The following is a 19,536-nucleotide window of genomic DNA, read 5'->3' as shown; positions in this document are numbered from 1 at the left end:
AGCCTGTCAGTTTAGAACGAAAACCATATTCGAATTTCGAAGCTAGCTACAATGCATCCGAATTGAAAAGTCAACCTGTTATAAAACAAATCAGCGTATCAAATGTATTTTAAAACGATTTGCATAAACGAATACGCAGAGATGTACGCAACGAAGCTACGCAGGTCTCAAGCTCCCCGGGCAATGATCACCCCTCTACCCCACCCCTAATTTGTTCACTCCGCGTCGAGCTCGCGTCGCGTGAAGACGTGTTGGTGTCGCGTCATTCCCACCTGTGGCTAGTGCTCGTTGTGTACAAAATTTTATGAATGGATAACCGGTTCCCATGGATGTGTTTTAATTCAGTGATAGTGTGTTGACCTTTATTAATCTGTGTTCAAACTGTGAGCGGAGGCTGGATTTGTGACATTAACAAAGTAAGCAAATATGCTACGAATAAGTGGCTAAATATCGATGTTCTAAGAATTTATATCGGCTTATGAATAATAAAATAAGGGTGACATCTTTTTTAGATAAACTTCAGTGTCGATTTTGTGGGAAACTCAGAAATGCTTATGTAGAACTCGGGATATTGATAAAAACGTATAGATTTCATATGTTGTGGATATTATCGTATTTTGAAATCGAAGATAGTTACACAATAAATCTTTAATATGTTGTTTCATTAACTATAGGTTAATAGAGAGGTATATTTATATGTTGTGACAAAGAATTTTCATCCACCCTCCATATTAACCGACCAAAACGATAACGTTCATTAAATTTAACCGAATAAAACATTGTTTTCTAATTGGAATCTATTTATAAACACGAAAATAAGCAATTGTTAAGAAAATTCTCGAATTAGAGAAAATTAACAATTACAAATGGAACATTAGAAAATTCGAAATTGGAACGTTCATTTTTTACCGTCTACAAGCAAAAACAAAATTTGTCTTTAAATGTACTTACCTAATACTTACCTACAGATATACAGTAATAATATAAATATAGGTAGGTAGTAGAAAATTTCTAAATTAAAACTTTAAACATCATAAGATTACATTTAAAACGAACATAGTTATAGGTACACATCTACTAGACATTTTTGTAAGCACTAAATGTACCTAGGGACTTAATATTCTTTGAAACAAACTACCGACAATGTAGGTAGGTACCTAGGGTATTACCTATGTAGTAGAAAATTCTAGACATTGCTTGGGATAAAGCCTAACTTATCTAGGATTCTGGGTACTTAATTGTAGTTTCTTCGTTAGTCGTAATTAAATTGAGAAAAGTAATAGGCTTAAGTCTTACGTTTTTTGTGTTAGTAGTAAAGGGTTTAATCATGGTTTATTATCTTCTCTAAAGATTGCATTACAATCTATGAAGCTGTTGATATTATAAAGCCGAAGAGTTTGTTTGTTTGAACGCGCTAATCTCAGGACGCGACTTCTGGTACGATTTGTAAAAAAGCTTTCGGTTTTTGATAGCCCATTTATCGAGGCTATATTACCTACCTAGGTACCTATATCATCTCGCTAAGACCAACAGGAGCGGAGAAATACATGTAAAACCGCGGGGCACAACTAGTTCATAATAATATTAGTAGGTGTAGACCGCTACCTAGATAAACTGTACTAATCTTCGATATTCGCGAAACTTAACTTTTTTAAAGTCGGTAAACTACTCTATGTAGACCATTAAGTCCACAACCCCAACGTTTGTTAAAATATTTGAAATGTTAAATTACAATTTCACAGAAATTCCATAAATTCTAAAAATGTAATTATAATGTTTACCTAAGCCAAATTAATTTCGCGATCAAAGGGTAGAGGGTTTATTAATTATATTATACAAACTTCTCTTTGAATCGTGTTTATAAATTAGAAACCAAGTAGGATGTAGTCGTTGTTAAAACTATAGGGTAAAGAAAATCGATCAGTGAGGCAGATGTATAATGCGTCTGCCCCATACTCCATTAGAGGACATGGGATAGCACTTCTTCTTTATAACCTAGGTACCTAGGGTAATTGCGCCAGTTCGCGTCCACTTAGTGCAGTTGGAAAGTTTGAAGGAGAAAATAAAAATGTTCCAGAACAAATTTCAACGCAAAATTTATGTGACGTGTTCATTACATAGTCTATTTTAAGATTTACTTTCGATTGTGTTGGAAATATCATGTGGTTTTTATTTATCTAGACAAATAGCAGAATTAGGCGTTTTACCCAGTTCGCGTCCAAAAATTCCAGTTTGCGTCCACCCGTGGACCAGTTCGCGTCCACCAGCTTAGAAAAGGAATTAAGAGTGTATTGGGTAATATTTTATCAGATAAATGCAAATAATAATTAGATTTTAATGAATTATTTATTTACGAATATAGCTATATAATAAAAACCGGCCAAATGCGAGTGGAACTTGCACATCGAGGCTTCCGTATTAACCTGTTTTTTTCGTACATATGTTTTAACTGTAAATGATTATTTTTTCAATGTTTCCCTTATTTGTGCTATAAGACGTTGCTTCGTACCAATTTTCAAGTGTCTGTATTCAGCATCAATTCAATCTGCTGATTTCAGTTGCAATTCAGCGAAAATCTGCAGCATAAACGGCTGTATCTTTTGCTTATAAGTTTGATTTTTTCACTGCTTCAAGGGACCGTAGATTTGACTATTCAGCTTTATACCTCCACGCGTTACTGAGAAAAAGGGTCTAGACAGAAAGAAAGACCGGCAGACGGACATACAGACGGACGGATATCGAATTGATGATCAAGTCTCATTCACAGAATACCCCTTTTAAAATGAAAAAATAGCATCAAAATTTGCTAATTTGAATGAAAATTTAAATTATCAACTTGTGGTCTTAGTCAAAAATTTACAATCTATTTTAAATTACATATTTTAACAAACAATTCATTGCTACGTAATGAAAAACAATGTGGACGCAATATGTTCTATTGTTATGCACTATAGGTATAGTTTGCGCCCACCGTGGACGCAAAATGGAAGTTGTACAAATTCGGTGTAGTAATTCGCGTCCACCTTATTTTAGCTATTAATTGTAAAAGAAATAAGCTGATTTATAATCCATACTATTCCATGTTTTGTTAGCAAAGTAAAGAAACAGTCACATATTCAAAAATTCACATTTAACAATAAGATACTTACCGTCAAACGCGACGCTGCGCACTATTTTTTTTTCAAAATCCCGCGCGTTTTAGCTCTCTCGTTTAATAGCCAAAATTAAATAATTTTTTTTAATAGGATAGGCGGTTCGCAGGCATATTTTGAATATGTGTGCATGTCTCTTATACATTGAGGTATTATCTAAAATTTTTCTTATTACAATTTTACTTAAAGTATACTTATTTTCGTGAATTTTCTAAACGATGTCCGCAAAATGGACGCGAATAGGCAGGTGGACGCGAACAGGCGCAATGACCCTACATAGTCTTGACTATATTCTAGCACTAGCTGCGCTTTGCGGTTTCAGCCGATTGGCTCCGCTCCTGTTGGTCTTAGCGTGATGATATATAGCCTATAAGCCTTCCTCGATAAATGGGCTATCTAACACTGAAAGAATTTTTCAAATCAGACCAGTAGCTCCTGAGATTAGCGCGTTCAAACAAACAAACTCTTCAGCTTATTAAGTATAGATTAGTATAGATTATTATGTTAGATGTAATACTTACTAAATAGGTTGGTACCTAGACACTGCATAAGTAATAGTGTAAAGTGTTAGGTTTTATCCTGTTAAAAATTAGTTTTTTTTTTTAATATTCTAGGTAGGTAGGTACTTGTCAAAGTTTAAAAAATTATCTATTGTTTTACAAATTACGTAACTTTAAAGATGTTTGCAAACAGTTGAATAGAATTTGATGAAAATCAGCATATTAAATAGATACAGAAATATATTGAGTACTTTTTCGTATTCAGTACAAAAGAAGTCGCGGGAACGAGTTGTTGAAATTAATAGATTTCCGGTACTAATAAATTTGTAATAATGGTGAATCAAAAACATCAATTTAGTTATTTATATTATTACTAGCGGAAAAGAGCTATTATTTTATACAAAATTGTTTCATTTATATTTACTAGAAAATACCGCGGACTTTGCCTAGTTTCAAGAGGTTTTTTGAGCAACTGTTTTTTTCTGCTAAAATTGAGAGTTGATTGAAAAATATGATTCTTAACTAATCAACTCTTAATTAATTAACCTTATAATTATATATTTTTGACAATAAAAATAATATGTTTATGCTAAAATTAGTATTCAAAGCTACATGTAAATTTTAAATATTAAATATTAATATTATTCAATTCAATTTTATGAATGGGAAACTCGATTCATAAATAATTAGACCTTATATTATATACTATATATAAATCTCGTGTCACAATGTTTGTCCTCAATGGACTCCTAAACCACTTAACCGATTACAATAAAATTCGCACACCATGTGCAGTTCGATCCAGCTTGAGAGATAGGATAGTTTAAACATGTAGGTACCACGGGCGAAGCCGGGGCGGACCGCTAGTATTATATACTATTATAACTGCCTAGCTTCACCTGCTAGAAAATAAGAAATGTTACCTTTACGTCACTCAAGAAATAATGTGTCCAGACTGTTTTAATTATTTATTGAAATCTGTCTATATAGTTTTGAGTAACTATTATAATATATATATTTTTTTTTATAATATTACTAGCTACTAGACACCTACTGCTATTTCTTTTTGGTGTTGATTTTAACATATTTTCATTCAATATTCAAATCGATACTATAGTTTAACCGTGACACACAGACAGACTTTCATATCCAATTTTGTATCGTTAACAGATGACGAAACATTCAGCTCAATGATTTAACAGATGCAATATTTATCAATACAGGGCGTACACATATGGTCTGTTATCAATTATATTCCATTTTCAGATGTTACTATATTTGAATTTGATTACAATAGCTTTTGAATTTCAAAAAGGTGTTCTTTATTGTTAACTAGCTACGCCCCGCGGTTTCTACCGCGTCTCCGCTCCTGTTGGTCTTAGCATGATGATGTAGTAAATAGTTCCTCGATAAATGGGCTATCTAACACCGAAATAATTTTTCAAATCAGTCCAGTTGTTCCTCAGATTAGCGCGTTCAAACAAACAAACAAGCAAACTATTCAGCTTTATAATATTAGTATAGATTGGTATAGATTTTGAATCCACTTTGAAATAGATTGTTCAATTATTTTATTGTTAGCTGCATTTTGTTCACACAGTTTTTCGTTTGTAGCTTTGCTTAGAAAAAATGTTGTACTTGTCTATCCCTGTGCGATATTTAATCTAAATATGTGCAGCTATTTTGACGTAATTGATATATCTTAGTAGAATATTTTAGAGAATTAATTTTTTATGCGGTTTCGCTCGTGTTTAATTAAAACACTTTCCTGTGTGAAATTGATTTTTTAACAATTTTCATATCTTTGAACTTATATAATCGCTTGAGTAATTTAGCATCACAAGAGTGACAGACAAACAGATTTATCCTCGCATTTGTATAATTAAGTATTTAGTATGGATATGAATAGAAATGTCAGATACGCATTAAAAACAAGTTTTGGCGATAATTAAGTTCACATTTTTTTTATTATTCTAATGCTGCAAGGTTTTTTCATGTGAGAATAATTAAAAATTCTAACGTCTGTTTAAAGGCACTGTCATACATTATGCGATACGATACGATATAGGGTAAGAGGTACAATGATTGGCACCTAAAGCAATTTACTGACTTTTAACGCTTGTGTAAAATCAACCGTTTATACTAGTGACCTACACTTTATGGCATTTGATTGTAAAATATATAAGGAACCATTTCGAATCAAAATTTAGCGGTATTAATAAGACTTTACATGATAAAATTAAACAAATATTGAAAAAGTCCCCAGAGCACTATTATTGGCACTCGGTGGTATAGTGATTAACATAGTGAAAGGTACAATGACTGGCACTGCCAATAATTATACACGTGGTATGCCAATCAATACGACGGAGAACAAATAGTGTTGGGAATAGGCTTGCAATAATAAAATGCTGCAACAGATAGTAGCTAGGTATCTATTAACTGTTATAAGCCATGCAGATTAAAGAATCGAATTGAAAATGGGCGTCCGCTCGCTTCGTGATTGGTCCGCCTCTCATACGTTCTCGCTCTTCCTAATAGAGATTGAAATAAATGCAAGATGTAAAATGATTTATCTTGAATATCTTTGTTGAATTGAATAATAATAAAAAAATCTGGCTTAATTCACATAGCACCATCCAACATTGTGTTTACTACCTAAATTAAATACCTTTTTTTATTTACATATTATTATAACTACATGTTATAGCACCTTAGACACAACATGATTTTGTTATGAAGAAATCAAATCCAGGACCTTCTGCGTAGGAGGCAATGTTACTTTCTATCAGGCCTGTTATTGTTATTATAATTATTTACCTAATAAATCACATGAACGTTAGCACATCACTACTACTCCTCATTAAAAGTAGGTATAATTATTGGCACCATACGAGTATAATGATTGGCCCTGCCAATCGCCTTAAAAGTACAATAATTGGCCCTGCCAAAATTTGGATGCAGACTCACTATCACCATAATATGGCTTTTTATGAATAGAACTTTTAATGCACGTCATAAAAAGTCCAAAATCTAACATGGATAATTGTTGAACTGTTATCTATTCATTGGCCCCCGTGCCAAAAAACTGTACTTTCATACAAAACATGGCTCATAGTCATTGGCACCCCAAGAACTCAATAATTAACAGATTTTTATGACAAATTTTGCTTTAAAACTGTAATATAATAACTCATTAACGAGTACAAACAACACACCAATCATTTATTAATCTAGTAACAAAGAAAAACAACTTACAAACTTACCCAGTATTAGCAAAATTTGTTAAAAAATCACGATAAAGTTGTTGCGCTCGGAACCATGACAGAAAAGATTTTTTTTCTCCGTGTTACGAGTTATTAAAATTCATAACTACCATTTAGTATTGCCCATAAATAATGGGGGCATTATTTGGTAAATTTTATTTTTGGTAATTAGTCAGCGAACCATAATAATTGCATGTTAAACCTCAAAGTGCCAATCACTGGGGGGGTGCCAAGGTTAGTACCCGTTACCCTAGTTTAATTATCTCTTGATTTGTTTTCTGTATGAAAGTCTATATATATAAGGAAAAATATTTAAATTGCATGAAAATATAGATAGAATACTAGGTTTCCGCCCGCGGCTTCGCCCGCGCAGTCAAAGAAAAACCCGCATAGTTCCCGTTCCCGTGGGATTTCCGGGATTGCGTCATTTTCCCGGGATAAAAAGTAGCCTATGTCCTTTCTCGGGTATAAAAATATCTCCATACCAAATTTCATGAAAATTGGTTCAGCAGTTTAGGCGTGATTGAGTAACAGACAGACAGACAGAGTTACTTTTGCATTTATAATATTAAGTATGGATAATAGAATGGGTTTTAAACTGAAAAAAATTTGTTTTTTTGATCGTTTTTTGTTTGTTCGTGAAATAAAATAAGGAATACACCAAATGGATTTTTGGACCTTTAGGTATTTCTTATACGAATTTAAATTTATTTTGTATTCGGTAGTTCAATTCTTATTCACTTAATACCTACCTACTGACTGAATTCCCATTTAATTAAAGCGTTGTATTTGTTATTTAAAACCTGTGTAATTACAAACAAGTAGTATTTGAAGTTATGAAACTTAACAGTAGTCAAGTTTCATACTTGAACTTTGAAAAGTTAGAATTACGTATTGATACTTTGTATGTGAATATGGTGCCCTTTCCTTTGTTAGAAAATGATTGATTTCAATTCTTTTCTCCATACAAAAGTAAATGCTAAAACTAGGTGTAATTTTGTGGGCTGTATTTTGCTGATCTATAATGCCGGTGCTCGGTTTCACAGCTAAAATATTCTGTTTAACAATTGTCTGAAAGTTAAAATGGTTATGTATTTAATGGTTAACGTAAAAAAGTGTCAAAGGGACAGGGACATTACCAACAGTGGTGAAAGAAACCCTACCATCGTATAGCATAAAACAAAGTCTGTTTATCTTACCCTGTCTATCTTTAAAATTACGCAACCGATTTTGATAGCGTTTTTAAAAGACAGAGTGGTGAATGGACAAGTTTTTAGTATATTCATTAATTTTTACGCAATATAGACAATGTTAGTAAACGTATCGTAAACTTCACATTGACCAAACCTCCCTCACCCTTTTATTAAAGAACTATCAAATGTCTATAAATCGCATTGAGATAACCAGTTGCCAGCGGATGTACCTCATCCTGCGAGGCTTCGAACCGGTTGCAAGTATCACCGTTCCCACGTTGTTGCTAATATATTAAAAACACCGGACAAACTTGTTCTGTTTTGATTGGATTTAGTTGAAAGTGTGAGCGACATTTTGTGTTTAGGATTGAAGAAATTAGTGGAGAGTAAATGATTGGTAATTTAATTGCAAATAGAAGACTAAAACTTGACAAAATAACAAGCAATTTAAATACTTAAACCTTCCTCGATAACCATGCTATTCATGTGTGAAAACTGAATGGAAATCGGTGCAGTGGTTTTTGAGTAGGTATATCACGACAGGCAGTTGGGAAAGACTTTGTTTTATAATTGTGATCTATTAAATAACTTAAAAGAACAAAAATAAAAGATTAAATGTAGTAACTAGCGTAGTCGTCTAGCGTAGAACAGGATACAAAGATAGGAATTAGGAAGTAAGATGTGACGAAAACTTGCACAATAATATAACGTTCACTTGTATTTTTGTACGCTCTCCTCCCCTTCCTTATTCATATTCAAACCCTTTCCGAGTTTCCGTGAATGTGTTACGACGAATTTTATTAGTTTATCGCGCGTTAAAGCCACTTAAAGGAAAATAATTTTATATTTGCTTAATAAAATCTAAATTTATAAACAAATAAATATAAATGTTTATTTATTATTTATCGCTATCTTTAACACATTATGGATTAAACATGTTTTAGCAATTATCGTAATTTACAAACAAATCATTAACAAACATTAGGTATAGTATTGGGCGCAAACATGAACCTTGGGGTATGCAAAACATCTTTATCCTATAACATACGTAAATGATCACACTCGTTGCTAATTCAAACGATATTTAATTGTCATAGCAACAATGTCTTGTTAGCCACATGCAAATATAATAAAAAAGGGGCTAAAAATAAGAAACGCGGTGGCAACTCCCGCGTAGAGGCAACGGTCGAGCCACATGGTGCGTTTATATTGGTCCTTGACGTACGATTTTTGACATACAATAATAAATGAATAAATTGTAGGAAGTGGTCGCATGATTGGTTTTTAATAAGAATTCATAAATTATGATGATATCTTGAAACTGCTTGCATATCTAATGATTAATGATATTGCAAATTGATGTTGTATTATACGATTGATAAATAAATGTAGTATTGATAGCAAAAATGTAGGTTTTGTTTTTAGGTCGAGTTATGTTCCATAAATAAAGGTGTTAGTAATTTCTTAGATTCGATAAGTTGTAGTTATTATTTATTCGAATTATTTGGTAATCTATAAGTATTTTGATAAATTTATACTATTAATGTTGGTGTAGTAATATTTTTGTTTGTGGTAAATTAGTTTTTTCAAAACTTAAAAGAAATGCGGATACGTTAACGGTTAAAAGATCGAATTAGTAAGGTTATCTATCATAACCACCCCATCTTTACCTTACACCTGCTCATTACAAATTCTATAATTACATCAGTTTTTGTACATTTCTGTGGGTTTAATTTGAAAATCTTGTTACAAGTTACCCTTTGATGGCTTATGACCCTCTAAAGGTAGGATCAAACGTAAATCCGAAACTATTTGAGATATTGTCGTTAAGGCATGCGTTAACAAGTTTCGGTGTAACTTCAGATGCTCGAGCATTGTTCTTGGTTATGGCATTGATTTTAAGGGTATCGTTGTGTAGATTTATTGGCTTCAGTTTATCATTTGAGGATATTAATACAAAAACTTGTTAGGTTATAAATAATATTACCAGTTTAAAGACAGGTTTCATGTCCTGATTCCTGTTTAGCATAAACTGTGTGGAAATATACGACAAAATTTGTTAGGGACATCATACCAGGGACATTAGTTATAGGAAAATAGTGTATACCTACGCCCGTTAATATCGTAATAATGTAGTAGGTATATATTTACATAATATTAGCTGCCCCGGCAGATGTTGTTCTGCCCTATTGTCCCTTTTACGTTTTTTCTCCATAAAAACTTTGTACCACAAAAACATAAAAATTACCCGAATTGGTCGATCCGTTCCCGAGTTTTACGATCGATACGATCCATTTTTATTTATTTAGAGGGATATAATATAACTTCTATAACTAATTGCTCTAGTGTTCTCCGTTCAGTGAACATCCCCATAGTTGAAGGATCTCGTATCACACAAAATCTTTTACCGTCAATTTAGCAAGCCTCTCGTTTTCCCCTAGGCCGGTAGTTGCTGTTTGTTGATAGAATCTTTGATAACACGAAAATCAATGGAGAAAATATAATCGGGTCTTGAGATCCAACAAAATTAAATTATATTGTGCCATCGATTCTTACCATTAGGTGTCTTTCCGTTAAAAATATTCGTTATAGCCTGTCTGTTTTTCTCGTTAGGAAAATTCAGTGTTCCGGAAGATAGTGCATTCACAGAGCGAAGTTCGTAAAGGACAAAACAAGAATTATTTATTTATTTATTGAACAAATGTAAAACACAGCGGAGATAAACAGACAATAATGTGATGTTCTAATATCAGGCACATACCTACGAAAAGGCGGCCTTATTGCAACCCTGATTGCCTGTATTATATGTATTTAGTAAGTAGTGATTTATACTATATTAAAAACAATGCGTGTGCTTGTGTGTGTGCTTAGTGATTCTTTTTAGATTCTTGATAAACAAGTACTAACTCAGTACTTAAGCTAGTACATACGTCATAAAAGATGGTGGCCATATGTACACGTTCACACGACCACATGCCTACGTTTTATTGTTTCATGTTGTTTTGGCGCCTTTTTGAGCTTTGATGGCGCGAAAAAATGTGATGACAGATTTGAGACGGTTGTGAAGTTGGAGGTTCTCGTGAAATGTGTTTTTTTTAATGTTTTGGTATATTTTATGAACTGCTTATTTCATGTTAATTTACTAAATAGGTACTTATACCAATATAAGCAGAAGTTCTAGCTGGGCGTTTCATGTATGAAATCGTTATAGTTATCTTGAAAATTTTTAGTAACTATAAGAATAAGAATCTTACCATGTAAAAAGCTTCATCCAAAAGCGTACTACCGTTACTTTAAAACACCTTATATATTTACTAGTGGTTCGCCCCGGCGTCGCCCGTGGTACCTACATGTTTAAACTATCCTATCTCTCAAGTTGGTTAAGTGGTTTAGGAGTCCATTGAGGACAAACATTGTGACACGAGATTTATATATATTAAGATAAAATAAGAATAGAATTTGGGTCGTCTTATAAAGGAATTAAATTAAAACACATAAAGGGATATAGAGCTAATCAAAAGGGGTGATAGTTATCACAAAAACTACAAAGAGACAGAACATACAAATGACTCTCAATAAATGTTTTTGGGTTAAACTTTAAATGCTGTGGTTTTGCGGTTTGACCATTTTAGTTCACTTGTCATGTCATAGATATTAACATTACTGTCAGTTAACTGTTTAAATACTGGATTAATTCTGTATTTGAGCATCTATAGACCTTTATGTTATTAATGAAATTAATTTTATTCAATTTATAAATAATTCATTCGCGTATTTCATTTTATATCTGTTTGAAATGCTAATTTGTATCAACATTTTATTTATTTGTGATACGTCTGTATCATTTGAATAAATTAAGAATTGATTTTTAGATTTCGGAATGAAAAGACGCTGTTTACAATACTTATAAAACAAGATATCATTAGTATTAGTTATTGTAAACGATAGAAATAATATAGGCCCCAAATCAGACCCCTGGGGCACTCAATATAGTATTTTAAATTAATAACATCAATTACAATGTTCATACGAACAAATCACATTCTATTCGAACTAAGAAGCTAATTTACCTCGTAAAATAATTTCATACAAAACATGTCTACTCAACATTCACAGAATTCAGTCTACTGTCTCAGAGGCTTTGTAAAATTCGTATAACTAATAGGCATTATAAACAAAGCCATTGACATAACAAACAGAGGTCCAACAGACAGACGAGTAGACAAAATAATTGCCTCTCACCAACTTGTGTACACCTACGGCCGTTTTACAGAAACTGGGTTTTAGAAGACGAGCGGAAGCGATTTTATAAATTTACATCAAGATTTTAACTTGATTACAGCTAGCTGGTTATAAGAATATAATGTGATGACTTTAAAGAGTAATTGATTTCTCTTAAGTGCTATTATGTTTATAAATAAAACGTAATTGATTATAAATGCTATTAATTATTTATCTTAATTGCCTACTTCTCAAACTTTCTAATTATTTCCGCTATTAAGTAACAGACTTGTAAACGTTTGTTTCTAGCTGGTTTTAGGTCCTTATTTTTATTTTCTTTAATTGGAAATATAAAGGCTAATTGTGACAAGATATATTTTAATGTTTCTAGTTGTAGTAAAATTTAGACCTGTTATATTTGTTAGGTATTCGATTATTAAAGAAGAGCTAAAGAGCTTTATCACAATTTTTATTACAGGAAACATTTCTTCAGAACTTGTTCTAAGCTGACACAAATTTAATGACTTTCATATCATATGCAAGCGCAAGTAACGTTCTTTGTTTAATGCGATTTTTTCAAATTCATTTGAGATAAAATTGTAAACTTGGAATTTCGGGAAAAAATGTATTACTTATACCTTTATATATGATTTACACCTAATTGAATTAAAATCATCTTTAAAGTTCACGCGAACGAAGTCGCGGGCACCAGCTAGTATTATAATAAACTCAATGGCTGCCCAGTACAACCTCAATCGTATAAATTACACCATTCAAAAGCAACTGGGCGAAGTCGCGTGGGCAAGCTTGTGCAACGATTTCAAATTTCTAAAGAAACACTTAATGAGTATCATGTGGGCTTAACTTAATACTTCGTGACGTCATCTTTCCAGAACTTTCTTACCATTAACCAGATAATTGGTGTTTTACGGTTAGTGAAGGCTTTATTTAGCTATGTATCAATTTTGGAGTCACCAACGACTTTCATTATAATCTGCCTGTTAATCTTCACGATTATTATGAAGATGACATTTTCGATTGATTGTTGTTCTGTGTACCTATAAGAGAAATAGTCTAAAACATCTTGGCTGATTTTGAATTTTATTATTAGATCAGTTTGTAGTTAGTTGTTCCTATTAGCAAATGAATTTTATAGATCTCTATAATTTGACAAACAGTTGAACTTTATTGTATCTTATAATACGATCATCGTACTTAGTAGGTAACTTGTATTTTTTATGTCCATAGATACTTCACTATCGTAATTTCGCCATCTTTCACAAGTAGCAATGAATATTTTAGCCATCCATTGATCCCCTACAACATAATGATTTCATCATCCTCCTTTTGAATTATCAATGGATCGATCAGGCCTCTGGTCTTCGAGTAGAAACTATAAAAGGTCCATCGCCATAAAAATTAACGGCACATTGATTTAACGATGTAACTTTAACGTTTTTGGAAGATGCATAAAGTGTCATTTTTCATTCGTCCATCGTAAAATCGCTAAATATTTTTTATGGTTCACTATAAAATCTATGAAATGTAACTTTTTGTGTTTTATTACGGGCTAGGATTACTTTTTACGCGGGTGTTAGTTCAGTAGATGCAGGCATGGAAATTTCGATGTTCTGCTCAAAAGTGTAAGGTTCAAATTAGTGTTTAGGTAGTGTGAAGGTATTCAAAATTTCATTACTGGGGTTATTAAAATTAATTTTTTATTTGCTGTTGATTAATTTTCTTCTCAAGGTTTACTGTTAGTAATAATTGCATAGGCGACCCTTTAAATACAACTTAAAATATATATGGATAATATTTTACAAGCATATCTGTAAAATATTATCCATATATTTTAAAAAGGTTAAATTTTGTAAGAAATGTTTACTTCTATAAATAATCGACAGTTTAAATTAATAATTTTTTCTTTCTTTACAGATAGCTGACATGGTGACGCGTATAACGTCGTGACAAAGTGTAACAGTGTCGATATTACGGTAATACGGTAACAGTGGTAATAATTTACGCGACTCGGTAATAAGTTACGCGACTGGGTAATAAGTTACGCGACTCGGTAATAAGTTACGCGACTCGGTAACAAGTTGCGTGACACGGTAATAAGTTACGCGACTCCGTAATAAGTTGCGTGACACGGTAATGAGTGACATGATGACAATGTGTCGGTGATTTTTGTATCGGCCAGTGGAATATGTGCAGTGTGTTGTACGAACATCAAAATGTGTGCCAAATTTTGGATTTCTACCATCATTTTTTGTGGTAAGTTTTTTGTAATGTGGTATTAATTTTGGTAATAACTATGTATAGAACAAGACAGAATTTATTTAACAGATGGTAGGAATATAGAAAATTTAATATTAAAGGAATTAAAACGTGAATGAGCAACGCAGTTTGTAAATATACACTTTTACAAGTCTAAGAAATAACTCATTGAGAACAGAAACACAAGTTTTACATATAAATATAATTCTTCACAATCTAAAGTAATAAATAATAATGATCAGAGACAGAAGATATTTTAAAATCAGAGTAAAAGCGAATTGATGGTAATTATTTTCAATGAATATCTCTTCAGTCGGTTTCAATAGTCGATGATTAAAAATTTAATTAAGATCCTATATATAATATAAATAAAGTTTAATTTCGAGTATACGGGACTAATTAATAGTGAAATATGAAGCCATTTTCCGTTGAAAGGAAATTTGTAAGTTTTGAAATTTTGGTGTATCGATAGATTCTGATTTGATTTTGAAAAGTTACTATGCGTTTTACGAATTTCATTATTAAAACCTTGTTCAGGTAAATTTTACTGCATTGATAGAATATCACTGAGATATTATTTATGGTTTAAAGTTGCATTGCACTTTAGTAAAATCTTGTTCAGGGCTTATAATTATATTATTTCCCTTTTTACAATGATTACCATCTGCTTACGTTAATGTGCCCCTAAATAACAAATAACAATTATATATTTAGAATTATTCAAAACAATTCAATCAACAAGAAATATTTACAAATCTCTCAAAACAATGAACCGTATACAAAACAATCCAGCCGTTTCGACTCTTGAATAAATAGAAGGGATGTTAAGTATTTCGAACTATTTAATATTAATTAAATGCCACTTAAGTTAAGGGTCTTTAAGGGTAAGGGGTTGACTTTAAAATCGCTTTATTTTTTCCGAGTTCTTACAAAATAGATTCTTTGATTTCATTGTTTTTGTCGAATGGTGCAATGGTTAATGTGAGGCTTTTACATAACTAGTTATAAAAGGCTTGGTTCAAAATATATGATGCAATATTATAGTCTAACTAGCTGTGCTCCGCGGTTTTATCCGCAGTGCTCCGCTCCTGTTGGTCTTAGCGTGATGATATTTAGCATATAGCCTTCCTCGATAAATGGGCTATCTAACACCGATTTTTCAAATCGAACCAGTAGTTCCCGAGATTAGCGCGTTGAAACAAACAAACAAACTCTTCAACTTTATAATATTAGTATAGATCTGCATATTGCATAGTTTACACGCCTATACTGCTGAAGAAACAAACAGGTTTTTAAGTATGTCAGTAGGTACTGTATCGAAGTGATGAACCCAAAAACAATATGATTAGAAACTCGTTAGTTTCCACCATACTTCCATTTATGAGAAACAAAAAAAAATTTTTTTTTTATTATATGATGATGATGATGTATTCAAAATTTGATTAAAAATACATCTTCTAAATAGGAAGAGGGTAGGCAAGTTTATCCATTGTTATTTGACGTATAATAAGCATTGATGCCTGGTTACCGATGTTAAGGGCCGATTTTTCAATCGATGGTTAAAACTTATCCGTACAATAAAGTATCACACGATAATATTAAAATGTTTCTTGCTTTCTTTCTTTCTTTAATATTAAAATGTCACCTGTAAAATGTCAAATGCAGGTAATTAGAATACATTTTTGAAATAGTAGTTTAATACGTTATGTAACGAATAAGTTTTCACCAAGGATTGAAAAATCAGCCCTAAGCCGAACAAAGTCACGGGCAGATAGCTAGTAACGTATTAAATATGAAACAGCGGTGGAAAGTTTATTCGGAACTCGTAAAAATTCGCGATAAATATTCCAAAGGAACGTCCGCCGACATCTTAATATTTTGAACAAGTGAACTGTCAAAGCGGACCCTAAAGTTGGGCCAATCTTTCTTTTTGAATACTTTTAGGGGCCCATGGGTTTTATTATTTTGAAATGGGTTTTTGATTGGTATTATATTACTATGGAATTTAGATTTATTGATATGTTATGCACACAACATCATTAATAACTTATAAATATAATTATTTAAGTATTTTTTGTGTTAAAATTAGAAATGATTATTAATAGTTAATGATAGTGAATAGATACATGAGATATTTTTATTTTAAAAGCATAGTAGGTACTGTAACTATAGATAGTAGATACACACCTATTCTTTTAAATTAAAAAAGGAAAAGTAGTAGTTTTATGTTTCGGGAAAAATATTCCAGATTCTTTTCGAGCATTCGATCTTATCATCTATCTCATGCAATAACGATACCTATTATGTACATTTGAATCGGTGCAGCTTTTCAGGCGTGAAATCATACCAACAGATAGAGTTACTGAGTCATATAACATGTATGTATCCTATCTACATAATATAACCAACTATGTTTGTGATAGGTCGCCCAACATTTTGTAATAGAGCATCTTCACAATGGGCAGCGTTGGCCCAATAAATGATCATCGATGTTTACCGCCATTACGGCGATTATGAATAAACATCTACAATGACGAGCCATCATTTAGTAGGCCCTCTACACTATTGTGATTGCCTCTACTCGCCCAGTGCTGCCCATTGTAAAGAGGGCCCATAATATGTATTCGATCTTATCTGCAAACAAGTGATAACTGCGTTAAAAACAACCGACTTCAAACTTGCACTTGCAACATTTACAAACACAGACAAAAATGCTCATAAAATAAAAACTACTGGACCTATCCAAATAAAATTTTATGGGACCAATTCGACACTATCCCGCATCGAACAAAAAAAGAATCACGTAAATCGGTTCAGAAACCTCGGAGTAATCGGTGTACATACATAAAAAAAACATACCGGCCGAATTGATAACCTCCTCCTTTTTTGAAGTCGGTTAAAAAAAAGAAAACTTTAAAAGTGATATAAATTTAATTTGAAAGAATCGGCACATCCAAATAATATCATAATACGGAATCCATTTCACGCGGCACACGCTTGGCCGTCCCCCAATCAAATGTCAAAGTAATTGACTTATTTGCAAACGGGACTAAATACCGAATTGGAGATGGTTTTCCGTTTCCATTGTTACACGTCACGATATTTTACTTACGAATTTTAAAACCAAACGTACGAATTTTATTTAGTGTGTGCTTGTATGTTTTTAATTAACCATTCAAAACGTCAATTACATTTTTTAAGAATATTCATTTATTTAAATGTAGAGACTAGAAGAAAATAGATTTCCTACTAATACGGATTCGTGGGTGCCATAGCGGTCGAAAGCCTTGCTTCAACCAAAGTCAATGCAGTTATATATAATTTACCTATTACCTATACGATAGGTAAATACGATTATTACTTAAACGCAATAAGATAATAACTCAGCCAAACTTACTAACAAATTTATTATTGAATCATTGAACTATAGATTATATTCAATAATAATTAAAGTTTATATTAATGGCTTAAAAGTTTGAATATCTTCGAAATTGTAATATTGATGATATTACGTTCCCGTGAATCAAGAAACTTCACTTCTAAGATAAGGCGAATTAATTCAGTTTTTATTTGTTTCTTAAGACTTTAAATTTTAATTAAATGGAGGTTTCGATGAAAGTACTGAAGATGGACTGTTGACTTGAGAAAATCCTTTATTTTAATACTGTCTATTCAGAGGTGTCATGTTTTAAACTTTCTTTAAGTTTTGTGTTTATTGCCTTGGCTCAGTGTTATTACATTTTATGTTAATAAGTTAACTCGATATATTTTTTTTATTGTGTCTTTAAAATTATGATTGTATTAATTATATGAAGTTTAATAGAATTATTCGACATTACATAGGTTGTTAATTTATATATTTGCCAAGACGTTACCTTCAATAATTAAGTTAATTGATAAATCGTGAATCATTATTTTAAATATACTCCTCTGTATCGCAAAATAAATATTTCCAGTTTGTAAATTTCATGTTCACAGTTTTTTCAACACTTCAAACATACATTTACACAAACATACATGTGTTAAGAAGTACCTATCCATTACACTTCCTACGCTTATACGTCATGTTTTTCAACAATTTTACAAAACCGTGTCGTATTACAATGGACACGCACTTCCGTGTTTTGTCGACTCCAGCTAAACTTCCCCCTTGATATTTTTCCTATAAATCTCACCACGTCAGCAAATCATAACTTTTACGGTTGAATTTTATTGATACCTACCCTCTATTAATGGTATTTTTGCGGGTATTTGAAAATAAAATGAAATTGTTATGATAATTGCAGTTGGTGAAGTAATCGGGACATAAAAAGTGTATGTTTCTGAACATATTTGTACCATATTTCTTGCAAATTGAATTTTAATTTTAACTTCAATTCAGTTTAAGCAAATTTTAGCAGTTAAAAATTGAATTAGCTAAAAATAAGGGTACATCGCTATTTAACAAGATAAAGAAAGCCTGTCTGTTTGTTACGGCTTTATGGTTAAACAACCGTACTGATTTGGAAGACATTATAATTTATAAATGAAAAATTGTTGAAAGTTCAAATGTAGCACACAAAATAACAAACAAAATAAACTATCCCTAAAAGTTTGAAGTAGGTAACATTTTTTTTGCTCGTGGTTTTGAATTTGGGTGAAACCGTGGGGCACAGCTAGTTCCTACATATTTTTCAGTCATACACATTTTTCAAATCGGTTAAACGAATCTTTTTATTTCAAGTACACTCAACATGTAATGATGATAACAAGTACAAAAACTTTAACATACTTGAGAAATAACTAAAACCTGTATTGGACTAGATTTAAACGGTACCATTAAGATAAGTGCTTTAGTTTATAACCTGTATTTCCTCGCGTGTTTTAGAATAAATCTTTGTCTAATAAAAATTCCATTTTGTAAAAAAAAATTAGTTATTATTTTTAT

The 19,536-nt window shown here is 31.9% G+C and overlaps 1 protein-coding gene across 1 annotated transcript in view; it reads left to right on the top strand.

Annotated features, from left to right (window-relative positions):
- Positions 1 to 232: 232 nt before the first annotated feature.
- The window catches only part of LOC123703730 (nephrin), a 187,580-nt gene continuing 168,276 nt past the window's right edge, over positions 233 to 19,536 (top strand). Inside the window, exons 1-2 of the mRNA XM_045651828.1 lie at positions 233 to 416; positions 14,268 to 14,606. Coding sequence (XP_045507784.1) covers positions 14,567 to 14,606 — 40 coding nt within the window. The 5' untranslated portion in view covers positions 233 to 416; positions 14,268 to 14,566. The remainder of the gene's footprint in view (positions 417 to 14,267; positions 14,607 to 19,536) is intronic.

Source organism: Colias croceus, chromosome 27 (assembly GCF_905220415.1).
Source record: "Colias croceus chromosome 27, ilColCroc2.1".
Taxonomy (NCBI): domain Eukaryota; kingdom Metazoa; phylum Arthropoda; class Insecta; order Lepidoptera; family Pieridae; genus Colias; species Colias croceus.
This window is presented reverse-complemented; position numbering and strand designations above follow the sequence as displayed.